The following is a 21513-nucleotide window of genomic DNA, read 5'->3' on the forward strand; positions in this document are numbered from 1 at the left end:
CTCGTTCCTGAATATTGCGGCAGACACAAAAACAAAAAAAATCTGAAGAAAAACCTATTAGGGCTGGTCTGATGAGCAGAATTTGCCCTTCGTTCAGTCAACGAGAGACTGCATTTATGCGCATCTCCGCGCCCGCGGAAGCCTTCCTGATGGGCATTTTAACTTGCACGCTTGAATTGGTAGCGACACATTTGTGAGGCGTTTATGTGGCGGATGCAAGTTTACCTTTGTCATCTTCAAGACGTCCACATCAGGCCGGCCGGCGTTGAATGTCACTTCCTTTATGTAGGTTATTGCAATTTCGTCTCCGTCCATTTCCATGTACATTTTCCATTTACAGTCCTGGCGTTAAAAGCAAAATGATAGTTTCAAAACAAAAGCCAGGAAAAATCAATTTCCCAAAGAAATCCTGCATGTTAATAGGCATAAATCACTCACGGAAGTCAGGCTATGTGCCACCAACCGATAGTGTGGCTGGGCCTTTGTTTGACGTCATTCCTTTGTATTGGCTGAAGTTTAGAAAACACAAAATAGCCCTCAAGGGGAGTAAGGTCTGACCCACTCCAGCTTGCAGGCTAATCCCAGGCCCGGAAACACCTTGTGCGGGGGGGGGCAGGGCAGCCGCTGCCCCCACCCACTCCTGCACCACAGGGGTACCAGCAAATGCCCCCCCAGCTCTCCTCTCACCTGCTCTGCCCGGAGAAGTCAGTAATTGTGCCGCCACCAGTATCCCCACACCACCATACTAGGCGCTGGTAATAATGGTCTAGGTGTAGAAATTCAATTGGACTTTCATTACTAATGTCCTCTCCTATTAATGGACTTACATCTTTTTTCCTTTCTGGTATGTCATTTCATTTTGAACTTTGTTCAGTCCAGACCCTAAGGGTCAGATGTAAAGAATACTGGTTGCAAAATACTGGTTGCAATTTGTGACCAGTATTTTTGTTACCAGTGTGTTATTTTGCGAACCAACATTGGTACTAATGGGTTGGTTTGCAAAATCACGAATCGTAGTGGGTCGTAATTTGACTTACCGCATGAATATTAATTAGGCAGGTAACAAAACTGCAACCAACTATGATTCCCAACCATCACCAGGGTTAGCAGACCACCAGGTCTGTAAGTGCTTTTAAATAAAGCAATCATTTTTCTTAATGCATCCTGAAGACGTGATACAGAAAAAAAAAAATATATATATATAAGTTTAATTAACATTTTTTAAGCATAGGCAGTGGTCCATGTGACCTCTACGTACTCTTAAAAATGTTTTTGGCAACATTCACAAAGTGGAAGGGCTCCCTTTGGGACCTCACCCATTACCTTCTACAAATGGGTTACCACTACCATTATGTAGTTGCAACCCGAATTTCAATCACAAAATATTAATACATCACATTCTGAATTGGTATTTGAAAGGGACGCTCTAAACATGCTTGTCCCAAATAATGATTCTATATTTAGGTCCCTATTATGATGTCGGTCGGAAAGCCTCCTACTGCAGGCCAGAGGCTTTCTGTCCGAAAACCCTGGTTTGACTTCTGACCACCTAATTACAATGTAGGCGGTCGGAAGTCAAACTGGCCGTTCATTCCGGCTGGCTTCCAACAGGCTCAAGGACCCCTTCGGCCAGTCGGAACAGCAACGTAATCTCTTTAGAATGGCATTTCTGCTGTCGGGATTACGATGCCGGTTCCTTTCCGACATGGAAAGGCACTTGTGAAGCAACTTTGGGAGCCCCTTGCATGGCCCCCTTGCCTCTGCGGACTGACTACGATTGTGGGCCTGGGGAGCACCTATGGTGCCCCCTGTAAACTCCTGCACCCTGTGGCAGGCACCGTGAGAGATTTACATAAACTGCCATTTCTTTATGGGAGCTTGTGCTGCTGCCGGTTTCCGAATGCAGCACAAGCTCCCATAGGGAAATGGGAGTGTGGGACCGCACCATGTGCGGTCGCATTGCAATACCGCGGTTGGGACCGCCGGCCTGAGGTCAGTCCCGATTCCGCGGCGATGTCGGTCAGAGACAACTCCGACCGACATCGTAATCAGGCCCATAGTTGCAAACCCAAATTGCAATTCGGTGATGTGTTACCTAATCTCAATTTGGGTTTGTTACATACCAAAAGGCCTTTTTGCAAATTGTTACTTTTGTAAATGCAAAATGCCTTTGTACATCTGGCCTTGTGTCTCCCTCGTCACGCACCTCCTCTGCACAGAGGTTTAGGGTTGCCTGAGTGGATACGCAGGGGTTCAAACAAGTTTGGCTCTACACTCCTGGATCTGTTTTATTATATGAGTGCCTATGCCTCAGAGGCCATAGCATATCTTTGCCAATGCAATACAGAACAATCTCATACATTCACCCCAGTACAGAGATCTGGGCCTAAATCTATCGTATTTTTGCTCACCATGTCATTCCAGTTTGAACCCAGCCATATGCAAATCAGTCTTGACCCTGTGCCCAATGGGAACAGTCCAGCCCGAACTGCCAGGCCAGGTCCTCCCTGGACTGGAACCAAGCATCCTAGGACCGGTTTCGGAGTTTCACCCCTCATCTGCCAGCATAGATTGACTCCAGTGGCATGGAGAGCACGGGATCCACGTCTGGGCATACCCGTCCAACTCTTGGTGACAAATGCAAAAAGAACAATTGATGGACAGAATGCAGAACAATCTCATACATTCACCCCAGTACAGAGATCTGGGCCTAAGTCCATCGTTTTTTGCTCACCATTCTGAACTGAGGTGGCGAAGTGAGCTAAAGAACGATGATGGATTAAACCCAGCTCTGTGACTGAGGTGAGTGTCTGAAAAGTTTCAGCGCTCCGTCCATCATCTCCTTGTGTTTGCTTTGTTTGCGCTAAGTTGGCAGGGTATGCCCAGACGTGGGTCCCTTACTCACTTTGCCACTGGATTCAAGCTAGCCTGGCTGAAGAGGAGAGTTACCATGAAAACGGTCCCAGGATGCTTGCTTCCGGTTCAGGGAAGACCTGGCTTGGCAGTTCGGGCTGGACTGTTCCCATGAGGCACAGGGTCAAGACTGATTTGCATATAGCTGGGTCTGAACTGATGTGGCGAAGTGAGCTAAAGAGCGATGATGGATTCAACCCAAATCTGTGACTGAGGTGAGTGTCTGAAAAGTTTCAGCGTTCCATCCATCATCTCCTTGTGTTTACATAAAATGCCCTCAGGAAGCAATTGGCATTTCCACTCACCTTTCTCACCCTGGAGCACTTTGGTATTATGGAAGGGGCTGCTTATGGTGGTGTGGTCCTTCCATAATATGAACTATGTTGGGGGTCATTTTGAGCCTGAGCTAAAAAATGGGACATACCCTTATTTGCCTGGGTGTATGACCCTATGAAAATGAGGGAACACTTTACGGCTCCACCTTATAACAAAACGGTGGTGCAGTTAGTGCACCCCCGGAGGCCATCTCTAACTAGAGGGACACAGGGGCTAGAAGACCCTGTCTGTAACTCATGCACTCTCCTTAGTGCAGGCACCAACTATTAGAGTTTGTGCCTGTGCCTGGGACTGTATATTTTTTGTATAATCGGCATTCGGCCAGAGCTGCGCCAGGGGCACCTAGTTAAAGGTGTGAAGCTGCGTAAACAGGGACAGCGCAACCAATATGTAATGCAGGCCCTGGTGTCTTTATAATATCCAATTCAGACTTATCAATGTTTCCTTTCAGCACTTCCTCCCAATTATTCTTTTCAATATAGTTTCTATATCTAAATCAATTATTTACCATCTATGTCCCAACAATCCAAAACATCTAGATACCAAGTGACGTGATATGCCTGCATCAGTATGCCAAAAGGGGTGCAACAGAACATAAGCTGAACAGAGCAGTCATCGCAGTAAATAATGTGTCAAATTGTTAATGGAGTAAAATATCTTTACTCATTTATACAAACGTTATCCTACTTCAAAAGATTCCAAACTCCTTCTTGGACTATGTTATTAAACCTTTGTGAGTATTCAAAAACGTATTTTAATTCTTGAAAGACAGTTCAATGCTTTTTGGAGCTTTATGCAGCTTTTTCATCAGGAAAAGTTCCCTAATATTGTTCAATTTCTTGCAGAGAGGAGCGAGGGAATCACTGGAGTCAAGTGAGAGGGAGACTGCTGTCTGCAGGATCTTAAGACAGACAGCTCTGTGCCCCCTCTAGAGGCTGGCATGCTGCGCCTGGGCCCAGCTCATCCATTCCAAAAGCCAGTCCTGACAGTGAGCATCTTGCACAATGATCATTGTTAAAATCCATGTCTTCATTATGTAGTCTACATTTAAGTTGCCTACCCTAAGAAGAGTGTAACACATAGAAAGTGTGCAGCTAATGTGTTATGGTATGGGAGCTAGTTGGCAAAGGTGAACCTGATACACATTTGCCTGTTCTAGCAAAAACAGTAAATAGGCGTCGGTTGGGCGGGATACAAAAAGGTGAACACACACTCACATAGGTTACCGGCCAGTGGCACAATTTACCATATCAATCCCAAACAAAACATCGGGAACCACACAATAAATTGCTCTTACTAGGGTTGAAATGTCTATTTTTTTAACTGTTTGCTGTCATTTTGTGATTAAAACAATGACGGTTTTGTAATTGGGATAGAGCACTTGGGGAGAAATATGGAGAGGGCAGGCCCTGATGCCCTTTGTCGACGTTCACCAGGAATTTGACCTGGCAGACACAGAATATTTCAAATATAAGCAATTGGGACATGCCCTCCGAAAGCGTATGGTAGAAGGGGAGCAGCTCCCGGGGCGTCCCCTTTAAAAGACAGGCTGCCGGCAGACCCTATGCTGATAAGTGTATGTCTCTCATCTATAAGAAGCTGCTTAATAACTCCCATGACCTGCTGGTGAGGTGAAGAGAGGTGTGGGAGGGAGACCTGGGGGAATGAAGGACGGCGAATGGGCAGATGGAATGCAAAGCCCGAGAGAGGTCGCCATCAGATCCAGTTTCCGCCTGGTGCAATTACGCATTCTTCAAAGATCCTACTATTCCAGGACAGCACTATGTAGGATGGGAAGGGTGGTGGCTTTTTATCGTTGTTCTTTGTGAATGTCCGAAGATTCAAGAGTATTGGGCACAAATAGTCGATGGTTATGACCAAGGTAAACTCACGGTCGGTCCCACTAGACGCCAAGAAGCTCCTCCTAAATATTAGTGGTGTGGAATCATGGTCTAAATTTCAGAACATTTGCTCACACTGGTGGCTGGGGTGGAAAAGCGAAATATAGCAAGGACATGGGGCCGATCGCCGATCCCAAACAAAGCAGTAAGTCACTTTACCCACAGGTACAAATTCAGTTTTTTATTTATGTAATGTTGAAATAGGATATTTCTGCAAGCTTAATGTCCCAGAATCTTTTATTTTTTACTACTCTATCAATGTACACTCATGATACTTATTATGGGTGCTCGCACACATTTTCCCAGGGGCCACAAAGTTTGGTCTGTGATGTGACTGCACGCTGCACTGATACCAGCAGGGTTGTGATCGGGAGTTGTTTTGACCAGGTCATGCGTAGGTAAATTGGAAAGATGTTGCAAAGTTAAGCAGTCAATACTGAGAAAGATCTGCCACCTTGACAGACTGTGGCAAACCTGGGAACGTCCATAAGTCGGAGGTGGTTAGATCTCCGTGATCACTCCTGTTGGTACCGACCCAGTCTATTTTTCAAGTCCTGAGCGCCCTTGCCTGCAAAAGTTCTGAATGCCAAGGTCAGAGCATTGAACTCGATTCTTTTTGGCACCAGAAGCCAATGCATCTGCTTCAGATTCGGCAAGATATGATGACAGAAAGAGAACCTGTCGATCAGAAAGGTGGGAAGACCCAAATAAAGGATGCTTGAGTAATCCAAATGTGTTGTTGCTAAAGCGTAGATGTAGCAGCTTCCCGGCTGATTTTAGCTTCAGGAAGCAGATTGAAGAGATCTGCCTGATCTGGGAGGCAAAAGAGAGCTTGGAGTCAAACCAGTTCCCCAAATTTCTGGCCGAAGAGGCCGGTTCTGGTGGTGGATTCAATTCGGCTGGCCACCAAAGATTAGCGGGGGGACTTCTGGGACCTTAACTTTATCAGTATCCAACTTAAAAATGTCTGAATCCATTCATTTGACTATGCCATTTGAACTGTCTTTAAATTTGTTGAAGGCAGCTTCTGAGTGTTCTCAAAATGTGAACACCAGTTGTATATCTTCTGCATAGGCTACAACCCTCGCTCTCCAGGACTCAACGAGGGTGGCCAGGGGGGCAAGTAGAGGTTGAAGAGCAGAGGGCCAAGCGCAGAGTCCTGAGGTACCCAGCAGACCAGGGGTTTTGAAGAGGAGGAAAAACAGTGGAGGAAAACCTGCTGGGAGTGCTCTTCCAAGATCTATCGTATACAGGACAGGACTGTGCCCTGAAAACCAAAAAGGCTTATCCTATTCAACAAGGTAGAGTGTGTCACTGTATCGAATGCTGCCAATAAATCGAACACCACCACCATAGCAGCAGAGCCGTTGCCCACCGATTCTCTTACAGATTCTGACACTTCCAACAAGGCGGTCTCCATGCTGGATAAGCTGGACTTGGTGTCGTGCAATAGATCGTTTGCCTCAACAAAGTAACAGAGTTGGCGATACTCAGCCTTGTACTAATTACAAGAGACTGGGGCCACCACTCCTGTTGATTTTATGCAGACAACACCATGCATGGGGTTTATCCTACAAAAGAGAATGTAATGTTTTGGGTAGACATTATGGGGCATATCAAACGCTCATGCAACACAGGGAAGCAAGCAAAGTTGCTGCACTGCATGAATGCACAAGGGCCACACGAAGGCTTACTAAATCTGGGCCATGGTAACTAGCACCTTGAAGGATGAGAGACTAGTAGCTACAAGGGAGTCACCACATTCAATACAACACCTCGTATTGGACCCAGTGAGGAGGGAGGGGGCACTAACTGCGTTGGTTCCCCTTCACCTCAGTGCAGCACCTCATGCATGCCATTTATGCAAGGAGAAGGTGAAGTGGATGACTGGGTTTGTGAAGTGTCATGCCTCATAAGCAGGGGCAGATGAGGTAAACTCGAGTGGAAAGTACATGGAAAATTGCTTTGTACACAGTAATTAGCAAAATTATGGAGCTCCTGCCCCTCAAAGTATCTATACACTTGCTTTCAAATCCTGGTGCTCGAACCACTAATATATCATGTACAATGAGAAAACTGGGTGCCATGGAAATCCTGTAACTTGCTTGTAGAACATTAATGGCAACTGTAATTTTAAGTGTAACATGTGATTGCCAGTTGACAATAATTCTTTGATTAGGGAAGATTTAAGCGGGTGCAGTGTTAACAATTGCTTTGCAAAATACGCAGCGTTGTGTATAATTATAGGAGACGGAGAAACAAATGCAAGTGCTTACTTCTAACAATGTGTACGTCCCTTCTGCAAAGCAGCCACCAAATAAATACATAACTTGGTTCCCTCAGCACTCGACTGTTTACAGTGATTGCCCAGCTCGTGTTATTTACTCATTATCTGTGAAGCCGAAGGATGGATTTGGGGATGCATTGTAATGTTCTTTCAGAGCATGTTCTGAAAGTCCGAAACTGAAGTCCATGTTTCTCATGTGACAGACATTGATGATGATTTATACTTTTCGAGTTCATTATCTACCCATTTAGAAAGCCTTTTCGTTAATTAGAAATAATATTTATTTAGCTGTATTTAGGTTGGCATAACTACGCCACAAATTGACATCACTGGGCCTCAGCCTGCTTGCATTGGCATCCATTTTAAAGCTGTTGAAGAAAAGTATTGCTTTTATTTTTCATGATTAAGCTTTCACTTTCACATTTCTAGCTGATGTTTTTCATTTTCAGAAAATAAACAAAATAGATTTCATTTTTATCGTACTGCCGAAGTTGCAAATCAAATGTATTAATTTTTGTTCCTTGAGCAGGAAACTTGTATCAGGAAATGGGCGGCACACATTTCAAGGGCTGTCTGCCCAGGCCACAACTGTGCTTCATTCATTGCTTAGAAGGTGTGTTGGATTTTGTTTGCTTCAATAGTGCATTGTCATTTACCTTGTTTGTAAAGGGTACCCAGTTATTTATTAATAATGTAGGTATCTTCTGATTGTTTCTTATTTCATGTATCACAATTCATCCCGAACGGATTGGTTCATGTTGTGTATCATTGTTAGTACAGCCCTACGATCTCAATTTACACCATGTTGACTGTGAGATCTTTTATTGTCTGAAACCTATAAAATGTGCACTTTCGGGATGTGTGCCAGACTGTTTGCTCTCACTATCAAAGGCAGTCTCCAAGTTTTTATACTGAGACCTTTCGGCACATTTCCTTAGAGGCTGACTTCATGTCGATCCTCTTACTGATTTAAATTTTGAATTTTCTTGAATTAATTAGATTTAGGCTAGTTATTTGCAGAACTACAATTTGGTTTTGACTATTGTGCTAGAAAATTGCCTTATGTTATGACCTCACAAAATTGCATTACTCTGGCTAACTATTTTTGCCTTCTGTAATTAATCTTACATTTTGAATGAACTTTTATGGTTTTGACTTTGACATTTGTCCTGCAAAGGTTTTCTTTATTTGCACAAGCATACCCATCCTTTCAGACTCACACGGTGCAGATTCTGCACATTACCCCTTTTAATTTATTAGTTAAAAGCATTGACAGCATCAGATTAGCTCATCATGTTTATCACTTCAGTAAGCAGTTCAGGATCATAGGTAATGAAAATAAATCTTGCATGACATGGCAAAATATACTCACTACAGTATTAGTATATTTCACAAGAAAAGCTGATGTGTAATTGAAAATGGTGTTGGACAGATGCATTTTTAGCAAGAATGGTTTTAGAGGAATACACAGAGCCAAACAAAATATGACTTATGATAATACAGCTAGTGACCAAATGAGTGGATGATCACCAGCAGAATAAAAGTGTTAGAGAGGCTAGAGACAATGCCGGACTGGGAAACCAGAGCAGTTCTGGCAATTTTGACAGACCAGCCCCTCAGCTGATTTTGTTACTGAGGGCCAATATAGCAGCACCGCTGCAAAACCGGCCTCCAGTAACAACAATGTCCCCCACCACTGCAAAATGCGACCCCACCCTTCCAGCCTCCCGGGAAAACGCCTGATGCCTGCTACGGACAGTCTGGCCCTGGCTAGAGATCTAACTTGCCTGAGGTGAGTCTCAACAACACACTAATCCACCAATTTATAGCGGCAGCTCAACCTTCTTCTTGAATGGCTCCTGCCTCAACTGGGGTAGTACAGGTCAACCTTAAGGTAGAACATGACAGTCCTTTCTCCACCGGGCCATGGTTCATTCCAACGCAATCCAGGATGCATGAGCCGATTTAGCACTGAGAAAGTTATCTACATTCTCAACTGCAATAGCACAAGCAAGAATCATCATTGGGAGACTAAAGAGGAGGGTGCTGGGGGACTGGCACAGATAGGCAAGCATGGCCTATATCTGACAACATGGCAACTTGCTTATGAGACTGAGACCTAGAGACGTTTTCAGAGAACCACAGAATAATCATTGCCAGACAGCATTAAACAGTACTGCATCCCATTGGGAATACACACAAACAGAGCGGGAGCCCCACACAAAGATAGCTGATCAGGCATCACAGGAGGGCCAGGACTGACAGAGGTGCAAAGCACCAGAAAGTGTTGAAGAAAGGAGGCAGGAGAAGGCTGAGGTGAGCCGCTGGCCTGGGGCACAACTAGAGGTAAACATAGAAGGTGGAACACTGGGTGGGGGGCTATAGCAGACCAATGTCTGGCTACAAGTGGGGGAGCATCAAAAAGACTGTGACAGCCCCAATACTCAGAAAATTCTAGAACCACACAGACAGTGCTGCAGAGTGTCCTTGATCAGAATGACGTAAAAGCCAATGCTAGAGAAGTTGGAGGTAAAGTGAGGACCGGGGGTACAACAGGAGGCATCTACAAGTGCTGAACATAGAAAATAGACTGCCTGGCGGCCAGAGTAATTCAAATGGCAACAAATAGACAAGATGAAAAGGGCTGGAATGGCTGTACCAGGCATCGGGCGTTTCCCCGGGAGGCTGGAAGAGGGGGGGCCGGTTTTGTTACTGAGCTCCAGTTTTGCAGCAGTGGTGCAATATTGGCCCCCGGTAACAAAAGCAGCAAGCAAACATAATCCAATTACTTTTGTTTCCAGTCACCAGGGCCAGCCAGTGCTTCACACTTGCACACACACCATTCTCCCAAACTCCATGTAGTGGTCCGGCTCGCTAACAACGCACCGTGCAAGGGTTAGTCCAACAAAATTTCCAGGGCTGCTTTGGGTTCCCAGTCCGACCCTGAAGGTGTCTGAGACAGCCCTAATGCATGGACGGTCAGAACTCTATGGACGTGAGCCACCTAATAGTGGGGAAAAGCTTGTACACCTGATGACAAGGGGAAACCAGTGAGACCTCAAGTAATCGACTTACATTGCTATTATTCATGAGCTAGGCCGCAAATTGCAACTGACTCCAATTGGTGGTTATCGCAAGGATGGTGGATGCAAGGGTCAGCAGACTACCCTGTTTGTATTTTTTTTTTAAAGCACCCTGCTTTCCTTAATGGTAACCTGGAAATTAAACAAAAAACATTTTCTTTTTGTAAAGTTTCTTTTAAAGTGGCCAGTGGCCCCCTGGATCATTGCCTACTACACCTGAAACTTTTTCAATATTCACAAAGGGAAAGGGGTCCAAGAAGACCCCTCCTCTTTTGTAAATGATTGACCACATTGCAAGACATCTAAGTGATCCAGCTTATAGAAGACACTTAAGGATTGACATATATGTTAGGATTATTGTACAATTTGTTGTACGGATTCAGAATACATTAACTTGTGAATCATATTCATAAACTCTTTAGGCTTAAAAACTCTTATGTCCTTATTCTAGTCTGGATACTCTGTGGCTATTTTAATACCAATCTATTTTAATAAATAAATACATTTTTTAAACATGTTCAAGATTTGTTAATTTTAACATTACATGTCATAAAGAAAAAGGGATTGTTATATTCTATGCACAATATCATCCAGAGAGTATTAAACTGTAACTATACTGGTTCATTTTGCTGGTCAGCCTTTACTTGAGAAAGCCATAATTAAAATATGAACACCAATTTTTTACCGCTTAATCAGACTCTGGACCGCTAAGATTGGACCAGCGTTTATTTAGCTCTCTGCCTTATCCTGAGAAAAGTTTACTGTCTGGTCTCGTCCTACGGGTTCATAGTAATGCACTGCATATATACATACATAGGCATTTGCACAAAGAAATACACCTATACATCCACACCCGCACACACATATATATCATGACATGTAAATCTGGATTCCTCAGGTTGAGAGGGGTGCATGCAAGAGATCCAGGGTTTGATTCAACACAGCATGCTTCCTTGAATGGGCTTATGATGTAGATTATGGTATCGGGTGTCACTGCCTGGGACTTCAAGTTCCTTTCAATGGCCTCTCTCTTGAGGAATGGCCTCTCCATCTTCTACAACAAAGACCCTAGTTCTGCCTGAACCATGACTTGTCAAAAAATTAGCAAATCACAAAAGATGTCAAAACATGCAACATAAGCCATCAATTGCCTACAAATTGCTTATCATAATAAACACGTATCTCTATTACTACTCCTCAGCCACCTGGGTATGTACTACTGTTGACCATGCTATTCTGCTTTCTATGCATAAACATCTCAAACCAAGCACTCACACAGATTCCTTCTTATGTATCTGATATATCAATTTCTGTTTCTTGGTCCTCTTTTTGAGGGCTTAACAAGAGCATGCGTTTTGCTATTTTTACATAAACAAGTTATTAGACGCATGTGTGCTAGTTATGGATTACTGTGCCAGATTTTTTCTTATTAGGTCAAGGAAATCAGCTTCATCTACATGGTAAAACACACTTGGGGCCTGATTTAGATCATTGAATGAGGCACTTGAGGTGAAGCGGTGTATTGATTAAGTGTAAACAGCAAGGCGCCCTGGTATGAGATTGGCTTGTTAGGTCTTGCCTAGTTAAAGCAGCCCATGCGCTGCTCTCGCTATTGCGAGAACCTTTTGGAATCGATTCTGCCGACGGCTTTTATGCACGCGTCTGCATGGACAAACATGGCTGCTCTTGCCATTTGTCCATAGCAGACAGCATGCGCGTGCATGTAAGGACAGTGGACAGTCCGCTGCCATCTTGTTAAACACGGCGTGCTTTCACTTTAAACACAGTCTAAAGTGAAAGCACGCCGCCATGTGCACGCTGCACTTTCAATGTTCATCTAGAACGAAACCAAATGTGTTACATGTGCCATCTCTGTTCCAGCACGTAGCTGTATGCTCTCTGTTATTCATCTAGAACGAAACAAAATGTGATACATGTGGTGTCTCTGTTTCTTCCAGCACGCAGCTGTATGCTCTCTGTTATGTGCCGGACTGATTCTAAAGCGAATGGTCGAATACAAATGCACGGTTTTGTTTAGTTCGGGTTGTTTCTAGTTTTCTAACATTCTTTGCGAGCAGAGAGAACCTGCCAATTAAGATGAGCATTGGTATGTTATGACGCTGCTTTTGACTGGGCAAACGTGGTCGCTCGTCGCTTACCGTATGTCTTGTAAAAGACTGGCAATAGTATTGCCTGTAGCTGTGCAGAATGTATGTGACCGGAGAGTCGTAATGTGTTCGCTTGGTTTGTGAGCCCTAGAAGTAATTAAATATTGTATTCCTCAAAGCTTCAAACCAAGCACAAGCAAATCTGTACCGGGGTACCGGTCTGTCAAAGCGCGTATCGGCGCCTTTGCAGGAGGAGTTTGAAAGTGCTATATAAACGCAACACCGACTTCTGATCTACAACAGTTTAACAGATTAACCGTATTGTTTTCCGTAACCTCATACTCTTTTATTTTTCCATCATTGTTAAAAGTGAACACAGGCGTTGTTGAAGCAGTGCAGCTCACAAGCACTGTTGTCTCCTGGTTTAACCCCTCAGGCTTTATGCTGAATCACAGACCCTGTTCACAAGGATTAACACCTTCCTCACTAGTAATCCATGCTGTTTAGCATACACGGTGCTCCAGGCAAAGAAGCACTTCGTAGCAGGAACGCCGTCTATTTTCGTGGCCTTTCCTTGTATTATTGCACCACCTAGTGCTAATGCCCTAACGCTGCTGCCTCACTATGCCTTGTGCAAGTCATGGTCCTGCTGCATCGAACTTTATGCAGGGCTTTAAGTGGGATAAAAAAACTGGGGGGGGGGGGGGTCTCTCAAAGGGGCGTGACCAATATAATTAAGGGCGTGGTTTAAAAACACGTAAGCCAAATGTCTGTGAGTAGTATAGTGTGCCGCTCGACTTGTATTTTGCTGTTTCTGTCATTGCATTCAGATATATGATACAACAAGTAACATCATACCTACAAGTCAGGACTATTGGCTTTGTCAATGGTTGTTAGTTGCATAAGATAAATAAGCAGAAACTGTGGTTTGTATATAATATTGAAAAAGCTTCCACTTAAAGCCCTGGTGACACCATGACAATGTTGCTGCTCATGAATCTCAGAAAGAGAAGGGATTTCCAGAAAGAGAATGACTCTCGTTAAAAGATTTCACTTCCCCTACAACGCTCCCCTGGCATGACGTCATGCTGTAGCTTCTCCACTAGCAGGCGTGAGCAGTGTGAGCAGCGCACATCGATGTGCCTGCTGTCACTGCAGGACCGCCCATGCCAGGGCACAAAACAGAGCCCGATAGAGACCGTTTCGAGGCCTCCTTTAAACAAGCATTGGCATAGCCTATAGATCTCCCTTTGGGACCTTATAAGTATTTAGTTATGCAGCACAATATCCTTACTGCAACAACATTAACTGTTGCATGGCTAAAGACTTATAAGGCGAGACCTATTGGCTATGCCAATGCGTGTTATTTTTTTGCAATACCATAGTTGTGACTGTGGGTAATGTGTGTGTTTGGTTGGAATGGCTGATGATGTATGCAAGTGACATCAAGCATTTGGCAGTTAAAAGTTAAAAGTTAGCAAGTAAGGTATCTAGTTATCAGTCATTTTAGGAAAGAATGTAGGGTTGGAGCTGAGACAGTGCTACACCAACAATTCGTAGACTGAAATTTACTTAGATGTCTTGCAATGTAGTGCAGCATCCAAAGTTTCTGCACGCTATTGTGTGAAAGGGAAAACACAGCGCGGAGCAACATCTACTAAGACTGACCGGAGGTTGGTGTCGTAACCTGCACTGGTGCACAGAGAGGATAACTTGCGCAGCACACCTCCTCCCACCATTGTGCAGAGGTGAATGTGTGCTGCCCAGCGTAGTAAACATACAGGAACTCTACCCTTCCAGTACAAGTTACTATGCATGGACAACTGAAGAAGGGTCAGGCGCATTGATTGTGTACTCTGCACTGCAACACAGATGCAACGCGTTTTAGGGGGAAATCAATGCTCTCCCCTTTTTTGCACCTACCTAAACCAGACATTAGCTTTTGATGCAATGCACGGCGAGGCTACCTCACTTTGCTGTGATCCATCTCCAAGGAAAGTAACACTAAGTCAATTTGTTGCTGTGAAAAGGCTCTCTTTTCAAGCACAAAACACCTTTTGTGCTGTAAGGTAATTCACTGCTGCTGCTTTGCATCACACTAACACAATGCAAAATATTATGAAACCTACGTCAGAAGACTGTGGAGCATCCCAAAGAAGCTGTCCTTCTCCAGTTAGCTATAGGATTCCAGTGTTGATATGTTGTTATGTTAATTACATTTGATATAGCGCGCAAATCACCCATAGACATCTCGGCACGGCAAGACAGAAACAGGATGCATCTCCCAGAAGGGGTTGCTATTGGAAGAGGGAGGCTTTCAATAATTTCCTACATCAGCAATAGTTCGAACAGATACGGATAGGGCAGGGAGCCTGTTCCAACAGACGAGAGTCAGATAGGAGAAGGATCTCCCCCTACATTTTACCAACCAACACACAACAGGCCTTTTCCTTAGATCTTAAACTTCTGGTGGGGGCATATGCTTTAACTCTATGTTGAAGATACCTGGGACCATTTCACTTTAAGGCCTTATAGGTGAGACAGCATTTCTTGAAAAGGCTCCTTTTACACACTGGCAGCCAATGCAGAGCTTTCAATGAAGGGGCCGATGGGGTGCCCGACAGTAGATTAAGTAAGGATAAGTCTGGCTGCCGTATTTTGCACCACCTGTAGTTTAGCAACAAGAGTCTCATTAACTGAAGCCAGTAGAGTATTCCTGTAGTCTAGCCTGCTCGCTACCAGGGCTTGGACTAATGTTCTTCTGGCAGAGATCAGAAGGTAGGGAATATTCAGTGTAGAAGTCGCATATTATGATAGCACGCACCCATGGAAGTCAAAATATGATCTTTCATAGAGAGAGTTTGGTCAGTTTTTATGCCAAGGTTCTTCACAGATAGTTTGGGAGATGGGGCAGATCCTAGTTGAGAGGGCCACCATTCGCTTGACCACAGAGAGACAGTTTTTCCAAACAGCATAATCTTTGTCTTATCTGTGTTCAATTGTAGGTAACTGTCAGTAATCCAACACGAGATAGCTAGCATTCCCTTAGCAAAGCGTTCTTTGGTTAAATCTAGATCAGAATCAAAAGTAATGGTCAGCTGAGTATCGTCAGTGTAAGATTACAAAGCCGAAAGGCTCAATGATCTTGGCAAGGGGTGCCATATTTATATTGAACTAAGTGGGGCTCAAGCATGAACCCTATGGCACCCTCTTGTCCAAGCAATTCTTGCGGAAGGTATAGGAGCCGAGAGTGATTGTTTGGAATCTGTCATCCAAGAAGTTGTATAACCATTTGAGAGCAGTCTCTTGAACACCTATCTCACACAGTCTCTTCCTCAACCTAGAATAGGAAGCCATATCAAAAGCTTCAGAGAGATCCAGAAGCAAAAGCAGGTAAGTGGTTCCTGCTAACCCTGGGCGTAGTTCGCGAAGTAGCGCTACGCGTAGCTACGCAAAGTGCACTTCGCACTATGCGAGCTACGCGTAGCATTTCGCGAACTGCGTAGTACCCTGTTCGCACTGTGCAAGATGCAGTTTTCAATGATTGCACAGTGTGGACAAGCATCCGGCACTGTGCATACAGTGAAAACGGCATCTTGCACAGTGCGAGCTGTAGTTTTTTGCCGCTCGAGTTGATTTTTCCTCGAGCTGCAGCTTTCTCAACGCGGACTGGTAGTTTCTCATCGCGAGCGGTCACAGGCATACGCGACCACTCGCAATGAGAAACCTGACCTCCCCGCGTTGAGAATCTCGCCCGGAGGTTTATTTTCCACGCTCGCGATCGCCAACTTGATGTTGCTGATCGCGAACGAGGAAAAAGTCTCACCGGGATGTCATTTTGCTTGCTCGCGGTCGCCAACTTGACGTTGAGGACCGCGAGCAAGCAAAAAATGACCGCTGCACTACGCTACGCGTGTTTGCACTGTGCTATGTGCAATTCGCGTAGTGCGAAGTAGCGCAAACTTCGCAAACTACGCGAGCGTAGCGTAGTGCTTTGCCCAGGCTTAGTTCCTGCATCCAGTGAGAGTCTCAAAGAATCTGTAACTGCCAATTGGGCTGTTTACGTGCTATGGCCAGGTCTAAAACCAGACCGCGAACAGTCCAGAAGTTGATTCTTTTCAAGATAGGCTGTTAGTTGGCTGTTAATTAGGCTTTCTAACAGTTTACCCAAAAGGGGCAGCAGAGCTATCGAATGGTAATTTGATACAATTATAGTGTCCAGATAAGTACTCATGTCCAGGACACAGAACGGGAAACTGTGTCTATACCATGAGAACATGTGGTGTGGTGTCTCGCACAAGATTTAGAAGGGGCATTAAACGCAGTGAAGATGTTATCAAAAGAAGTCAATAATGTTTATTGGGACTGCCTCAGACTCCGCCTACCAATGTGGAGTCACCAGATTCTATATCGATATCCTGTGCACTCTCCTAAGCATTGACAGAGTTAATGACAGTCACAGCAAATTATATTGGCTATGGTCCACATGGCTCCAGAGCGTACAAGAGATGCCCGTTTTGAGAATGCATATGTCCAAACTGAGGTTATGCACCATTTTTGATATTGTGGCCCCAGAAGGTCAAACAAGAACGAGAAACAAGACAGCTATAATGTCACTTGTTTACTAAACAATGCATGTGTATCACTTTAGGTGTAAACCTCTGTTATTAATCTGTGCAGCCCTTGCTGACCCCAATAATTATGAATGCTGACTTGAAAAAAATGTGGGGATTTTAAAAAGTTCCTTTGTTTCTGAGGGGATTCTGGAGCTGGCTTCCACACTTCCTTTTTACCTCAAAGGGACATCAAAATCACAAAATATTCAAAGAAAGCTCACCATCCTTCCCCCAGCTGTAGGGAAAGACTGGTGTGGATGCTCATGTAGGAGAGTAAGCGCCAACACCACCAGTAACTTTTATCACCCTGAGTGGTAAGGGGCCAGTTCACAAAAACATTTATGAGTAGGGAAGTGATACTACAGACGTACCCTATGCGTGACTTTGTGAATCGCTCTTGGAATGTCCATCTCCCCTTTCACTGCCATTTCAATCCTATTTTATGTGTTTTGGGGACAATTCACAAAGGTATGTAAGAGTCAGGGGTGCAACTAGAGCCAAATTTCGGGGGGGGGCTAATACTTCCAGCAATGTGTCCTTGTATAATGTAACTGGTGCTCATGCAAAATTGCCTCATTACCTTTGGGTGGAGTTCGAGCTGTATAAAACTGCAAAAAAAAACCAAAGCCTAAGGTTACATTTCAGGAAATGCATACTCTGTGGTAGCAAAAGTAATTTGCAACTTTAAGGAATAGGCAGAGTGGAGATGCAGTGGCTCTAGAAGCGGTTGAAAAAACAACAAAGCCTCGTTATCAAGTAAGTGGTCTTCTAAAGACTTATGAAATACTCTGGTGCGGATGTGATAAGACGCCAGACCAGCCAGCCCACTGCAGCTCAAGAACTGTCTGTGAGTGTGTGGGGAAGCTGTCGCAGCCCGGGGTGACACACACAACGAGGGAGTTGAAGCCCTTTGAGCCCTATAGGCATTGCGCACCTGGTAAGAGTACGTATTAGAGTACTACAGGAGCTCTCTTTTACATACTCTGACACACCTTTGTCAATTAGCCCCATAGTACATGTGCCACTCGCCTGCCATGCTCTAATCATCCCGCTGAGCAGGGAAATAAACGTGATAATGCAGTCAATTTATGAAGATATTTTACTAACTACCACAAAAACAAGTATTATTTATTTCAATTATATAAAGTGCTTCAAAAGCAACTCCAGACTCTTATCAAAGCTCTCCGACCTAACCAAAAATGCCTGAGACTAGGCGTTGTTTGCAACTTTGGAAGAAGCTGATGTAGTATAGAGGCCACCTCATGGAACAGCACTTTGCAGGCAGGACTGATCAAACTGAACCAGACCCAGAACAGTGGGGCTCTGTTATGGGAAGGCGGATGACAAGACATTGAGGCCAATTCACAAAGGCATTTATGAGTGAGTAAAGTGCTACCAAAGGAATACTACATCACGTACCCATAAATACCTTTGTGAATTGGTCCCAAAATATTCAACTCCCTACAAGTAAAAGTGCAAAGAGGGCACAGTCCTTTTCAGGTGTACAGCTGTATATGAATATTCACTGAATATTCCCATTCTAGCTGTTTGGGGCCAATTCACAAAGGCAATTATGAGTACGTACCTTTGTGAAGTGGCCCCAAAATGTTCAACTCCCTATGAGTAAAAGGGAAAGAGGGCACAGTTTTCTTTTTGTTGTACTACCTGAATATGAATAGTCGCTGAATATTCCCATTTAAAATGTTTGGGGCCAATTCACAAAGACATTTACGAGTTCAGGACGTAGTGCTAAAAAAGTATTAATTCTGTACTCAAAGTAACTTTGTGAATTGGCCTCATTGAGATTTTACTCCTTGCATTCATGCACGGATACATCGCCAAAGGAAGTTTTAGCTAGCCCAAGGATGTCCCACCTGTAAGGAAATACTGGTGAATAGCTGACAGGTCAAGAGAACATGGGGAAGGCAACCAAAATAGGTATCATGGGCCTAGTTTCCGCTTTAACTTCCTAGAAAGGTTACAAGCAAATTCTAAAACCCAGTTAGAAACTGCCCCAAAGTAGAAAACTCTCCAGTGGTTGTTAATGAAAATGATGTATTTTCATTACAAGGGTCATGGAATTTTTGTTAGTGTAGCACTATAATCTTCATATTAATGTGAAAGTCATACACGAAAATACTGTACACATAGGGGTAGATTCACAAAGGCATGTAAGGGTATGTCAAAGAACACTTCTGCAGTACATTTTTAAGTAACCTTACACACGGTCAGACTGAGGCAAAAAATAGGCCCGGGAACTCAAATAAATGGGGCCCCCATTAGTGAACCGGATAGCTAAAAAAGTGACCCACATTAGCAAATCAGGGCAGTTTTGAACTTGTACAGGGGCATTTTTCCAAATTATGGGAGACTGCATGCATTTGACATTGCTGCAGTCCATGTCTGTGGTCATATAAGGGAAACCAACAGTAAAAACCAGACCTCCAGTTCAAAAAACCACCCCACAAACTCCTACAAAACGGCCCACACACTGATCTGTCTGACCAGCCCATCGGACACTGCCTGACTGCCTGATAGGCCAGTCTAACCCTGCCTTTACATTCCTTTGGCCCCAAAAACATTTAAAATGGGCATATTCATGGAATAAGTATGTTGAATTAGTATGGGTAGAAAGGACTACTGCCCATTTGCACTTTTACTAACAAGGAGTTGTACTTTTTGTGGCCAATCAAAAAGAAATATGTAAAATATTCCCTTAGCACTACTTCCAATTCTCATAAATGCTTTTGTGACTCAGCCCCACAATATGGTATTTTGCAGTGAGATAAACTATAGTGAGGGCACACAGGCCCAATTGAAGACTTACAATTGTGGATCCATGCAGGAGCGGCACGTGCAGGTAAGAGCGGTGTGGTGGGGGATCCAACAGATGACGACGAGGGAAAATTAAATAAATAATTCATTTTCCCTCCTCGTTGTCTGTCAAATTCGCCCCCCCCCCCACCACTCTTACTTGCACGGGCCGCTCCAGGATCCATGATGCTTGTATCCCTCTCAGGTGGCAGGGGAGTAATCTTGGCCTGGCTGATGCTACAGCCTTTTAAAGGGCTGGAAAGCTTGCCCCGAAGCAGTAGATGGCAAGTGTTGCATATACTTGACTCCAACTACATGCAGCTGTGTGTTCTCAAGATATGACACACTTGCCCTCTAGTGCCAGGAAACCAGAATTTTGGCTTTGTATTATCGTGGTATAAGAAACTAACTAGTTACAGATATCATTTTCTCAGTAGATATATGTATGAATGAGCATATACATGTTTTACCAATGTGTTTATTCAGGCCAATATATATGTAAAGCTTACTTCTAGGGCTATGAGCATTTTTGGTGTCACCGGCGCCATCTCGCCTAATTCTCTAAAGTGTAACATTTTCGCCATTCCACAAAACGCAAAACTTTTTTTTTCACGCAAGATGGTTCTTGTATGAAATGTGTTGCCAAGACACATTTTCTCCTCAGAGGAGACATTTTTCTCTCAAACCGGTAAATTTCACAAAACAAAAATTGTGCATACTTTGCAAAACAAATTTTTGCAAATGTTGACCCACCTATAAAGACATATATATGCATACATTATATATATATATGTGCGTATGTATGTGATTATATATATGATATATATGTGAGTGTGTGTGTGTGTGTGTATATATATATATAATGAATATTATAAATAGCTACACAGGAGAAGGATCAGGGCTGCCAGAAGTGCAGTGTCATGACCCCAGAGAGCGCTTTGTCCCACGAGATATTTTTAGCCAGAATGAAAGCCGAGCCCATCTTTCCCCTGAAAACCTCCCTGACAGCCCGGTTTCACGTGCGCAGAAGAAGGTTGCCGGGTCTGGGGCTGCGGATGTTTTAATCTCTGCCGCAAAACAATGTCTCATAATGATGTACAGCACTATTGCTGCACTGATGAAGAATCATACATAATTCAGCACCTTTCACTTGGCATCGCTGTGATATCCTCATTAGTCGTGGCGCACAGTGGCTGTCAGATGGTGTCCATGCGAATGCCGGCATTATATTGTCTTTGAGATGTGCAGCTGCTTCCCTGACACTGCCAGTATATAAAAACATGACGCCAGTTTGTTTTATTTAGTGCTAAACCTTCCAGTTTGTAAAAACAAGGCTGACACAGAGCCTGACATGAGGCAGGGAAAATAATTAGCTCTCATTTTCTCAGCCTCCTATTTCCTTCTCCCTGCTGTGTTCTCTTTCCACTAAACCACCACATGTCAGTCGAAATGGGA

The 21513-nt window shown here is 44.0% G+C and overlaps 1 protein-coding gene across 3 annotated transcripts in view; it reads right to left on the bottom strand.

Annotated features, from left to right (window-relative positions):
- Positions 1 to 21513, bottom strand: part of MAP3K20 (mitogen-activated protein kinase kinase kinase 20) — an 839253-nt gene that overhangs the window by 64964 nt on the left and 752776 nt on the right. For all 3 annotated transcript variants that reach the window (XM_085645276.1, XM_085645278.1, XM_085645277.1), the window contains exon 17: positions 226 to 342. In XM_085645276.1, the coding sequence (XP_085501402.1) occupies positions 226 to 342 (117 nt within the window). The remainder of the gene's footprint in view (positions 1 to 225; positions 343 to 21513) is intronic.

Source organism: Triturus cristatus, chromosome 3_1, assembly GCF_964204655.1.
Source record: "Triturus cristatus chromosome 3_1, aTriCri1.1, whole genome shotgun sequence".
Taxonomy (NCBI): Eukaryota; Metazoa; Chordata; class Amphibia; order Caudata; family Salamandridae; genus Triturus; species Triturus cristatus.